Source organism: Lynx rufus, unplaced genomic scaffold, assembly GCF_022079265.1.
Source record: "Lynx rufus isolate CCGP_SWC_20201006 ecotype Redwood Valley unplaced genomic scaffold, mLynRuf1.p SCAF_16, whole genome shotgun sequence".
Lineage (NCBI taxonomy): Eukaryota > Metazoa > Chordata > Mammalia > Carnivora > Felidae > Lynx > Lynx rufus.
Window position 1 is genome coordinate 6338056 of NW_025814830.1, and position 11904 is coordinate 6349959.

Sequence of the window (11904 nt, forward strand, 5' to 3'; positions counted from 1 at the left end):
CATTTCGAGTTCCCACAGCGCAGTTTTTTCTCCTTCTTCTCCTTCTTTTTTTTTTTTTTTTTTCTGCCCCCAGACCCACAGATCAATTTCTTACTTTAAAACTACTATTTCCAGCATGCCCTTCTCGCCTTAGGAGGATAGGGATAGAGGGAGGACTACCAGAACTACATTTCCCAGAATTCAACTCCCCGTTGCGGGCTGTCACGCAATTGTAGTCCTCGGAAGGGACCATCACCCGCAACTCCCAGCATGCATTCGGGGTCTGTACCGTGGGGTGGGAAAAGGACAGTCGCGCAGCATGTTGGGAAGGGGGACCAGCCCTTTTCCCAGGCTTGCAGCCTGGCCGGGGGAAGGCATTCTTGAGACTACGGTTCCCAGTGGGCTGTGCGCGAGAAGGCGGGCGCGTTCTTCTGCCGGAAGTCCGCTCTAGCCCTGGGACCCCGGACTGCTGCGGGAGCCGGAGCTGCCAAGTAGCCGCGGGACCGGGGCCGCTGGGGTCCGGACGGGGGTCGCCATGGTAACGGGGGCGCGCCCACCTTGGGGACGGGCGCAGGGTGGGTCCGCGTGCAGGTGCTTGAGGCTCGCTTGGGTGCTGACAAGCGTCCCCTGCCGCGGTGCGATGGTTTGGGCCGGGCGCGGGCTCTCGGGATTGGGGCCGATTGGAGGCCCGGGAAGGGGGCAACTGGGTGGAGATTGTCGGCGCGGAAGCGCACCGGGGGTCTCGAAGCTAGAGGACATTGGCGACCGAGTGCCAAGGAGAGAGGGCTGTGCGGGAGACACTGGAGGTGGCGGGGGCGGGGGGTTGAAATGCGGAGGCGATTCGTGAAGCGGGACCTGGGAGGTGGGGAGAAGGAATGGGAGGTGGGAAGGGGGCGACCCAAGAGGAGGGATCTCTCGGAGTGTGGCAGGATAATTGGAGAAGAATGGAAACCTCTGGGACTGCTTCAGAAGGGGTCTTTAGAAGGCGGAAACTGACACTGAAGGAAGAGAGGGGCTGTTGAAACGGGAGGAGTACTGCTGACGAGAGAGAGGGAGAAAGAGAATGAGAGAATCTCAAGGGGAAGAGCCTGGGCGCTGGAGACGGGAAGTAGGCTGCTGTAGGGAATGGGGTCAGGGGAAGTGTGTTGCAAAGCAGGAGAAGGCTTGGAGGTAGGGAGTGGGTATTAGAAACGGTTGGGGAGCAATGGAACAGGTCCTTCCAAGAAGAGGGGTCTTGGGTAGGGATAGACATACAAGTGTGAGAGATGTGAATGGAGTTTTTGGAGCAAGGACTGGGCATTGGATTTGGCTCCCCTCCCCCAGGATGGGTCTTTGGGCAGGGAGCTGGAAAACAAGATCAATGGAGGTGGGTGTCAGAACGAGGGAGTCTCCCCCATAAACAGGGTCCTTGGAGGCAACACGGACCTTTGGAACAGGGGAGGAGGCCTTGGCGTCAGAGAAGGGATGTCCCCAGTAAAAGGCCTTCTGAGGCCTAAAAGAGGGGATTGATCGAAACCCAGAAATTGGAAGTCAAAACGGAAGAGCTCCAGGGGATGGGGGCTCAGAGACAGGGAAGGTTGGGGGGCATCCAGAGGGAACATCAGAGGGGTGAGGGTGCAGGAGGGAAGGGACCTCTTAGGGCAGATTCCCAGAGGTGGAGAGATTCTAATACAGAAGAGGTGTGTGAGGGAATTTGGGGGTGAGCGGCAGGACTCTCCCTCAGCTCTTTTAGCTCTCCTCCCCCATATACCCTATATATCTCTGGCTCTGCCCACAGGTTGTGGCTGCCTAGTGAGCCTCCCCCCAGCCAGGCCCAGGCCCTTTCCCTTTGTACCCAGGACCCCTGGCCTGCTAGGAAGTTGTTTTCCCTGGCTCAGCAGATGGGGTTCTTGGAAGGAGAGTGTAATATCCTGTTCCTGTCTGTCTTGATTGGTTGGGGGAGGGGGGACTATTGGAGAGTGAGGCTTAGGAAAGAGAGTGGACTCCCATGAACGGATAGAGGCTCCCGGAGAGTCAGCCAGGGTAAAGGGGTCCAGAGCAAAGCCTTTCGACTCCCAGGTGTGCTTTGTGGCTGTGAGACTTCTTTCTCTGAGCCTCAGTTTCTTCATCTATAAATGGGTATGCGCATGCCTGTCTCAAACAGAACTGGGCCTAAAGGCGGGCTTCCTAGCTGGGTGAAGTTGGGCCTTGGTTTTCTTTTCTTTTCTTACTATTTTTTAACTATTTATTTGTGGCGCCTGGGTAGGCTCAGTCGGTTAAGCATCCGACTTCAGCTCAGGTCATGATCTCAAAATGCGTGGGTTCAAGCACTGCGTCGGGCTGTGTGCTGACAGCTCTGGAGCCTGGAGCCTGCTTCTGATTCTATGTTTCCCTCTCTCTGCCTCTTCCCCGCTGTCACTCTGTGTGTTTAAATAAACATTTAAAAAAACATTTTTTTTAAATGTTTATTTATTTATTTTGAGAGACAGAGTGCAAGCAGGGGAGGGGCTGAGAGAGAGGAACAGAGAGAGAACCCCAAGCAGCCTCGACGCTCAGCGCGGAGCCCGACATGGGGCTCTGTTCCACGACCCCGGGATCCTGACCCAAGCTGAAATCAAGAGTCGGACCCGTAACCGACTGAGCCACCCAGGCGCCCCGGGCCTTGGTTTTCTTAAAGTCAAATGATGGTGAATTATAATATCACTAAGAACTAATACTTGTGTAACATTTAGTATGTTCCAGCCACTGTGCTGGGCCCCTGACATTTCTTAACCCTTGCGACTATCTTATGAGGGAGGTGCTATCATTATGTCCGTTATACAGAAGGAGAAACTGAGGCCCAGAGAGGCCAAGTTACTTGCCCATGGGCACACAGCCAGGAGTGCCAGGATTCATTCAGGCTCTAGAGTCTGTGTTCTTAGCCACTTGGACAAATGCCTCTCAGCCCTGATCACTAATCGTATCGAGGGCTGTACATATAACAGGCACTGTGCTAAGCACTTCAGGCATTAACTTGTTCACGTTTTCATAGTAGCCCTATGAGGGTTGACCTGGCTTTTCAGAATCACAAGAACGAATTTCCTAGCCCTCGCTGATGGTAATCAGAACTGACACAGCGCATAATCCTAACCAGGCACGGTGCTGGTCTAGATGCTTTTCATACACTGTTTACTTCCCATCGCACTTTATGAGGCCCTTTCCAGGTGGATAAACTGAGGCACCAAGGAGTTCCATGACTTGAGAAGTGGCAGATGCTTTGGAAAACAGTTCAGCAGTTCCTGAGAAAGCGAGACGCAGCATTAACACAAGACCCAGCGGTTCCCCCCCTAGGTATATACCCTAGAGAAATGAAACCATCACATGCACATAAGAGCTTGCATGCAAATGGTCATAGCGGCCTTATTCATAATCACCCAAAAGTGGAAATAACCCAAATGCCCATCAACGGATGGGTGGGTCAGCAAAACGAGGTATATCCATGCGGTGGAATGCGATTCAGCCATAAAAAGAAATGAAGCCTGGGGGCGCCTGGGTGGCTCAGTCGGTTAAGCGTCTGATTTCAGCTCAGGTCATGATCTCACGGTCGTTGGGTTCTGCGTTGACAGCTCAGAGCCTGGAGCCTGCTTCGGATTCTGCATCTCCCCCTCTCTCGACCCTCCCCAGCTCATGCTCTGTCTCTCCCTCTCAAAAATAAACATTAAAAAAAATTTTTTTTTGAAAAGAAAAGAAGTGAAGCCTGGACAGGCCTCCACGTGGGTGCGCTTTGAAAACATTGCCAAGGGACAGAAGGCAAACCAAGGGCCACATAGTTTCTGATTCTATTCACACGAAATGTCCAGAACAGGAAAATCTATAGAGAGAGAAAGGTTCTTGTTTGCCAGCGGCCGGAGGGAGGGGAAGTGTCTGCTACACGGGTGGGGGTTTCTTTCTGGGGTGATGAAAATATTCTGGAATTAGAGACTAGTGATTTTTGCCCAATCATATGAATGCACTAAAAACCACTTGAACTATATACATCTTGAATGGGTGAATTTTAGGTGGCGCGGTCGGTTAAGGTTCTGACTCTATGATCTCTAGCTGGTGAGATCCAGCCTAGTGTCAGGCCCCACGCTGACAGCGCAGAACCTGCTTGGGATTCCCTCTCTCCTTCTCTCTGGGCTCTGTCTCATGTGTGCGCTCTCTCTCTCTCTCTCTCTCTCTCTCTCTCAAAAGAAAGAAACATATCTTTTAAGTGGGTGAAATTTAAGAAATTGGTAAGGAAAAAGAAAATAAAAGAGTTGGGGTCTCCCGGATTCAGACCACAGAAGTCTGAAACTCAAAACATTTCCCGAGCGCATGCTACGTGCCGGCTCCTGAATTAAGCTTATAAACCTCTATCCCACCGTAACACTGACAAGATGGATCTTCTTAGGAAACTTACTTTGCCGGTGGGGAGTCTGAGGCTGAGGGGGCGGATCCTTTGTCCAAGGTCAAACAGACAAAGATAGCGGAGCCTGGGCCTCAGGGCCAGGGAGTGGGAAAAGTCACTCCCTTGGGGTGTTGGGACCACCGGGCTCTGGGGAGCAGTTGAGACCCCAGAGGGCAGGCGGCAGGAGGCGTGGCCCCTGTCTACAGGCGTGGCCCGTGGGGGTGGGCGGGGCTTCGGGGCGGGGCATCCTGGACCAGCCCTCTCTCCCCGCCACGCTCACTTCCGCTTTCTCCTGCTGTCCCCAGATCCGCTTCATCCTCATCCAGAACCGGGCGGGCAAGACGCGCCTGGCCAAGTGGTACATGCAGTTCGATGACGACGAGAAACAGAAGCTGATCGAGGAGGTGCACGCCGTGGTCACTGTCCGAGATGCCAAACACACCAACTTTGTGGAGGTGATGCTCCCCTGCCCCCCCATGCCTACCACACTCGCCTGCTTCCCTCCACCCGTCCTTCCTGCCCAGCCTCCTGCCCGACGCCTACAGGCAGGAACCCCTCGGGCCCTCTTTTCCTTCCCGCGTTCATTCCCTCAACACGCTTTGAGCTGGCGATCTTCCTTCTTTGCAAAGAACTTTTCATTGTGGGAAAAAAAATTTTTTTTTAAATTTAGTTTTAAGTCATCCCTGCACCCAACGTGGGGCTCGAACCCACAACCCCGAGACCAAGAGTCACACGCTGTACCAGGCGCCAGGGTCCCCACGTTGTGAAGATTTTCGAACATACAGATTAATACAGTGAGAAGGAAGTTGATTGAAGATTCATACACCCAGTATCCAGATTTCATCTGTATTAATATTTCACCCTTTGGCTCTACCTTTTCTTTTGGCTGAAGGATTTTTTTTTTTTTTCTTGTGCCTTTTTAAAACTTCCTATAAAGGGGCGCCTGGGGTGGCCCAGATGGTTAAACGTCCGACTTTGGCTCAGGTCATGATCTCAGAGGTCCTGGGTTCGAGCCCCGCGTGGGGCTCTGTGCTGACAGCTCAGAGCCTGGAGCCTGCTTCAGATTCTGTATCTCCCTCTCTCTCTGCCTGTCCCCCATTCGTGCTCGCTTGCTCTCTCTCTCTCTCAAAGGTAAATAAACATTAAAAAGAAACTTATTTTAAAAAATTACTATAAAAATGAGGGCGCCCAGGTACCTGGCTGGTTCAGTCGGTGGAGCACGTGACTCTTGATCTCAGGGTTGTGAGTTTACCCCCCCTTGGGTGTAGAGATTGCTTAAAAATAAAATCTTAAAAATGAAATAAAACTCTAGAAAAACACACACACACGAGTAGAGACTAAGGTAGCGAACTATCCCTTGCTGTAGTGTTTGAAATTAAGTTACAGAGATGATGACTTTTCACTCCTAATTATCTCAGAAAATAAAGATGCTTCCTTACATTACCGCAATATCATTAGCCGACCTGATGAAAGTAATCATACTCCCTTATTTACTCTAATACCCAATCAATAGTTAAATGTCCCCCAGATTGTCGTAGCTGATTATTCAGAGCCAGTCAAGGATCTTGTATGGCTGTTTGTTGCTATGTCTCAGGTCCGTTCGTTCATTCATTCATTCATTCGTTCATTTTAAGTAATCTCCATACCCAACAGGGGGCTTGAACTCATGACCCTGAGATCAAGAGTTGCAGGCTATACTGCCTGAACCAGCCCGGTGTCTTTAAATCAGGAAGGCTGTGTCTTTAATTCCCACGGCATCAGCCAGGCTGTAAGTTCAACACATTTAATGGGGGCCTACTGTATGCCGGGCACTGTTCCTTACTATTATTATTATTACGTTTATGTTTATTATTTTTGAGATAGAGCAGGGGAGAGGCTGAGAGAGGGGGAGACAGAGGCGCTGAAGCGGGCTCTGCGCTGACACCAGAGAGCCCAACGCGGGGCTCGAACTCACGAACTGTGAGATCATGCCCTGAGCCGAAGTCGGACGCTTAACCAACCGAGCCACCCAGGCGCCCCCGCCGGGCACTGTTCTGGGTGCGGGAACTGAAAGATCCAAGTCCCTGCCCTGAGGGCACTGATGTTCTGGTCAGAGGGAGCCTGGTGACAAAGGTAGACCCTGGCAGGTGGTGATAGGTGCCCGGGAGCAAAAGCGTCATCTGTGGGAGGTGAAGTGCTGGCGTGTGTACAGCGGGGGTCGGAATGCAGGTGTCAGGGATTTAAGGAGGAAGTCTCGAAACGGTAGCATTGGAGCCAAGACCTGAAGGGGCTGAAGAAGTGGCAGGAGATGATATCTGAGAGGGAGGGAGCCCTCCCAACCCAGGGAGTAGCGAGTAAGGAGTAGCGAGCAAAGGCCCTGAGGCGGGAACCTAGTGGGGCATTCCTGGGATAGCAAGAAGGCTAGCGGGTCTGAGGTGCTGTAAGGCAGGGAGGAGGGCCGATGAGGTCAAAGAGATAACAGGGACAGATCACCTGGGGCCTCGTGGGCCTCATAAGACTTGAGCTCTTACGAGTGTGGTGGCTGCTCCGGGAGGGTTTTGAGCAGAGGAGGGAGGTGGGCCAGCTCAGGAAAGAGCAGGTTGAGGGCGAAGGCCAGGAGTGAGGTGTCTGTTCACACCCCAGCGGAGAATCCAGGACGGAGTGATGAACCGGAGTTTGGGCAGGATGTGGTGATCTGGAAGGTTCTGCACACTGCGGGCAAGGAAGGCCGAGGGACTTAGCGGGGTTGGGGGGTGGGGTGACGATCGACAGAGGGGAACAAAGGAGAGAAGAGAGGCCATATGTAGAGGCGGGAGGTGAGGAGGCAGAGGAAAGCCAGGAGATTCGGGGTTCCCAGCAGCCTAGAGAAAAGGGTTTCCAGGAGGAGGACGGGATGGGGGGCCTTGCGGGGAGCAGGGCGACGGGGCGAGAGCCGGTGCAGCAGGTGCAGGATGGAAGGAGGGGGCGGATGCCCCGTCCCCTGCTGCCAGCATAGTGGGCCTCCTGCTCGGAGTGCTGAGGGACCAGGAGCAGGTCGGTGATGCCAGCTGGGCAGGCGAGAAGGTCACAAGGGGCCCTGACGCCCAGATCTTCGGTTCCTCCCGATGTAGGCCATTCATTCATTCATTTGTTCCTTTGTGCGTTTATTTCCCACTCTCTCCCACCACCACCCAGAGAGGGCAGGGCTGGGACGGAGCAGCCGGGTGGGAGGAGGGCTCCTGACTCAGCCTGAGGGTCAGGGAGGGGTTCCTGGGGGAGGGAATGCAGTGGGGAATAAGAGAGAATTGGTGGGGCGCCTGGGTGGCTCAGTCGGTTAAGTGTCCTACTTCAGCTCAGGTCACGATCTCACGGTCTGTGAGTTTGAACCCCGCGTCGGGCTCTGGGCTGATGGCCCAGAGCCTGGAGCCTGCTTCCGATTCTGTGTCTCCCTCTCTCTCTGCCCCTCCCCCGTTCATGCTCTGTCTCTCTCTGTCTCAAAAATAAATAAAAGTTAAAAAAAATTTTTTTTTTTTAAAAAAGAGAGAATTGGTCCCTCCCCAACGAAGTGGGAAGGATCAGGGGTAGGAGACAATAAATACTGTCTCTCTCAGGAGACTGAGATCAGGGCAGGCTTCCTGGAGGAGGGGACTTGTGAGAGGAAAACCTAAGAATGAGTACCCAACGAGAAGGCCCAGGCCACCCAAACTTTCTTCCTCTCGTTTGTTCATGAATGCCTATTCCTTAGCACCTATGTTAGATTCCTTTTGCTGTGGTAACAAATCACTTTTTTCTTCTGGTTTATTTATTTATTTTGAGAGAGAGAGAGAGCGAGAGAGCGAGCGCGCACACAAGTGAGGGAGGGTAGGTGAGAAGGAGAGACAGAATCCCGAGCAGGCTCCACGCCACCAGCGCCGAGCCCGATGTGCGGCTCGAACTCACTGACTGTGAGATCATGACCTGAGCCGAGATCAAGAGTTGGGACACTTAACCGACTGAGCCACCCAGGCGCCCCCGTGGTAACAAATTACTAAACTTAGTGGCTCCAAACAACACAGATTCCTTGTCTCAACAGTTCTTGAGGTCGGGCGTCCACAATGGGTCAGCAGGGGCTGAGTTCCCTCTGCGGGCTCCGGGGAGAGTCTGTTTCCTTGCCTTTCCCCCACTTCTGGAGGTGGCCCGTGTTCCTCCGCACGGGGGACCCCTTCTCCAGCTTCAAAGGCGGCAGCATAGCCTCTTGAACTCTCTCTCCCACCCACACTCTCCCGTCGTCTTCTTTCCCTTATAAGGATCATTGTGGAATTGCTCTGGGCCCCGTCGGGATAATCCCAGATCTCCCCGTCTCAAGACCCTTAGCACACCCGCACAATCTCTTTTGCCATGTAAGGTCACCTGTTCACGGGTTCCAGGGATTAGGGCTTGGCCTTCTTCCCGTGCAGGGTGGTGCTGGGGACACGGCGGTGACAGCCCCAGCTCAGTCCAGTGAGGAGACAGACCTGCCCCCAGACAGTGACGCCTGGAGTGGTCAGGGTGGGGATGGGGGCCCTGTGGGGGGGGGGGCAGTTCAGAGGGGGCCTGCCCCAGCCTGCGGGAAGAGACTCATCTGAGAGTATATAGCAGGAGAAGGTGTGAAGGTGTGAGGCCGGATCCCAGAGAGAGAGAGAGAGAGAGAGCACACAAGGTGCCCATGGGGAGGGGCAGAGGGAGAGGGAGAGAGAGAATTCCGAGCAGGCGCTCAGTGCAGAGCCTGACTTGGGGCTCGATCCCAGGACCCTGAGATCACGACCCGAGCCGAAATCAAGAGTCGACGCTCAACTGAGTGAGCCACCCAGCTTCCCCGAGAAGCCTCCAAATTTAAAACTGAGGCATAGGAACAAGCCGGGAGGGTGATAGTGGGAGACGGAGAGCTTTCAGAAAAAACAGAATGCTGGGCGCCTGGGTGGCTCAATCGGTGAAGCATCCGACTCTTGATTTCTGTTCAGGTCGTGATGTCAGGGTCCTGAGATTGAGCCCCACGCCTGCTTGGGATTCTCCCTCACTCCCTGCCCCTCCCCGGCTCTCGCTCGCTCTCTCTCTCTCTCTCTCTCTCTAAGTAAACAAATAAACTTAAAAAAAAAAAAGGAAAGGAAACATACTCAAAGTATAGAAATTAACAGAAGGATGAGCCCCGGGGGAGGAAAAAAAGAGGCATAAAAATCAGGGACTAATGTTTTGTAGTTTCCACCAGGTGGCGACAAAACATTCTAACACCAGACCCAGAGCTGGGATTTTTCAGATATTGGCCAAAGACCTTGTGCTTAGCAAACCCTGATGCCTATTTGTATCTATATCTATCTCTCTCTCTTTTTTATTTTTATTTTTTTTAACTTTTTAAATGTTTTATTTATTTTTGAGACAGAGAGAGACAGAGCATGAACAGGGGAGGGGCAGAGAGAGAGAGGGAGACACAGAATCTGAAACAGGCTCCAGGCTCTGAGCTGTCAGCCCCAGAGCCCGATGCGGGGCTCGAACTCACGGACCACGAGATCATGACCTGAGCCGAAGTCGGAGGCTTAACCGACCAAGCCACCCAGGCGCCCCTCTCTCTTTTTTTAAAACAAATTTTATTTACTTTGAGAGAGAGAGAGAGCGCGCGCGCACCATGCCAAAGGGGGAGAGGTAGAGAGGAGGAGAAGGAGAATCCCAGGAAGGCTCTGTACTGTCCGTGCAAAGCCCAATGCGGGGCTCAAACCCACGCACCACGAGATCATGACCTGAGCCGAAGTCGGATGCTTAACTGAGCCCCCCAGGTGCCCCTGTATCTATCTCTTTATCTACTCTCCCAGTGCAGACCTCAGTGCAGGCGCCCCCTCCTCCAGGAAGCCCTCCTGGATCCCCAGGCTGGGGATGACCGTGGATGAACCTCTGTGGGTTTGGGAGCCCCGCGAGGGGAGGGCCAGGCCTGTCTCCGTCACCACTGTGTCCCCGGCACAGGGCCAGACGCAGAGCAGGGCCTCAGGGACCGTGCATGGGATAAAGGACGGAATTTTTTGGCCCCGCTCTGCCCAGCACGTTGGGTCCTGGGCACAGCTGGGCGCTGACAGGCTCTCTGCCCTGCAGTTCCGGAACTTCAAGATCATTTACCGACGCTACGCTGGCCTCTACTTCTGCATCTGCGTGGATGTCAATGACAACAACCTGGCCTACCTGGAGGCCATCCACAACTTCGTGGAGGTGCAGGGGCAGGCGGGGGGTGGGGGGGGGCGGGGGAGAAGGTAGGGGCGCTGTGGCCCCGGGCCCGACTCCCCGGAACCACCCCTGGTCTCCCCTCGGGATGCCCAGACCGGGTGGGGGGGGGGCCTCCCTCTGCCCCTCCCTGCCCGTACAGTTTCCTCTTTCTCCCTCTGCCGTCTTTCGCTCTCCGATCATCCCTGCCCTTGACTTTCTGCCTCTGACCGTCTCTGTCACCGCGTCTTTCCTCCTCCCTGCCTCCCCCTTCCTCGGTTTCTCTGCGTGTCTCTCCCTGCCCGGCTCTTACCATCTCTGCCTCCCCCCCCCCCCCCGCCCAGGTCTTAAACGAGTATTTCCACAACGTCTGTGAGCTGGACCTGGTGTTCAATTTCTACAAGGTGGGCTTCCGGGCAGGAGGAGGGAGGAGGGCGGGCCGCCCGGTGCCTCTGCCCCTGTCCGTTTCCTGGCTCTCTGCCATCAGGGGTTCGGACCAGCGCCTGTTGGGGGGTGGGGAGGCCTCCTTCACACCGGGGTCTGCCCCCCCGCCCCATCGACCTCCCTCCGCTCAGGTTTACACGGTCGTGGACGAGATGTTCCTGGCCGGCGAGATCCGCGAGACCAGCCAGACGAAGGTGCTGAAGCAGCTGCTGATGCTCCAGTCCCTGGAGTGAGGGCGCAGGCCCCCCACCCGCCCCGGTCCCCCGGCCCCCTGCTCGCCCCCTTGCCAGGCCCGGGCCTCCCCGGTGCCCTCCCTCAGCCGCCCGGGAGGAAGGCCCCCGCTGGGCCCGGGCCACCAGGAAGGAGACTGCACCCCACCGCCTCCGGGCCCAGCCGTGGGTGGAGGCCACCTCGCGCCTTCCGGGTAACCGTGCCCTTGTCGTGTGACGCTGTGAGTGCTCGCGTGGAGCTCCCAATAAACCCATGGTCCCGCCCGGCCCGTGTCTCTGAGCCCTCGCCTGTTCGCCCTAGAAGCCGCAGGCACCGAGGGACGCCCCGCCATCCGTCGTCGGTCGGTCGGTCGGTTGACTAACCCGTTGGCCTGAGTGAGGCAGGTGCACCGGGTGCACTCCTGCCCGCCCGACCTGGAGGGGCGAGGGATTTAGACACCGAGCACTTGCTACTAAAATAGTAATACTCCTGCCAACATCTAACAGCACCAGGCGTCACCTTCCCTAATCCTCACAAGGTCATGAGGAAGGGACTGGTAGTATCCCCGCTTTCCAGGTGAGATCACTGAGGCTCGGGAAGGTCAAAAGACTCGCCCGCAGTCACATATCTAGTGTGGCTAAGCTGGGTTTGTTCTGAGCCCTGACAGGTGGCTCCAGTATCTTTTTTTTTTTTTTTTTAATGTTTATTTTTGAGAAAGAGTGAGC

The 11904-nt window shown here is 54.9% G+C and overlaps 1 protein-coding gene across 2 annotated transcripts; it reads left to right on the top strand.

Annotated features, from left to right (window-relative positions):
- Positions 1 to 404: 404 nt before the first annotated feature.
- AP2S1 (adaptor related protein complex 2 subunit sigma 1) lies at positions 405 to 11466 on the top strand. 2 transcript variants are annotated; one of them, XM_047077786.1, is made up of 5 exons: positions 405 to 517; positions 4672 to 4821; positions 10421 to 10534; positions 10870 to 10929; positions 11101 to 11466. In XM_047077786.1, the coding sequence occupies exons 1-5, from the start codon at positions 515 to 517 to the stop codon at positions 11200 to 11202; spliced, it is 429 nt and encodes a 142-aa protein (XP_046933742.1). In that variant the 5' UTR covers positions 405 to 514; the 3' UTR covers positions 11203 to 11466. The 2 variants fall into 2 exon arrangements, with proteins under 2 accessions (XP_046933742.1, XP_046933743.1); XM_047077787.1 differs by lacking the exon at positions 405 to 517 and adding an exon at positions 3209 to 3288.
- Positions 11467 to 11904: the final 438 nt, after the last annotated feature.

Excerpts from the sequence above, each read along its gene's own strand:
- AP2S1 (XM_047077786.1), top strand. Across the intron at positions 4,822-10,420 it reads AACACACCAACTTTGTGGAG|TTCCGGAACTTCAAGATCAT; the intron begins GTGATGCTCCCC and ends TCTGCCCTGCAG. Across the intron at positions 10,930-11,100 it reads TGGTGTTCAATTTCTACAAG|GTTTACACGGTCGTGGACGA; the intron begins GTGGGCTTCCGG and ends CCCTCCGCTCAG.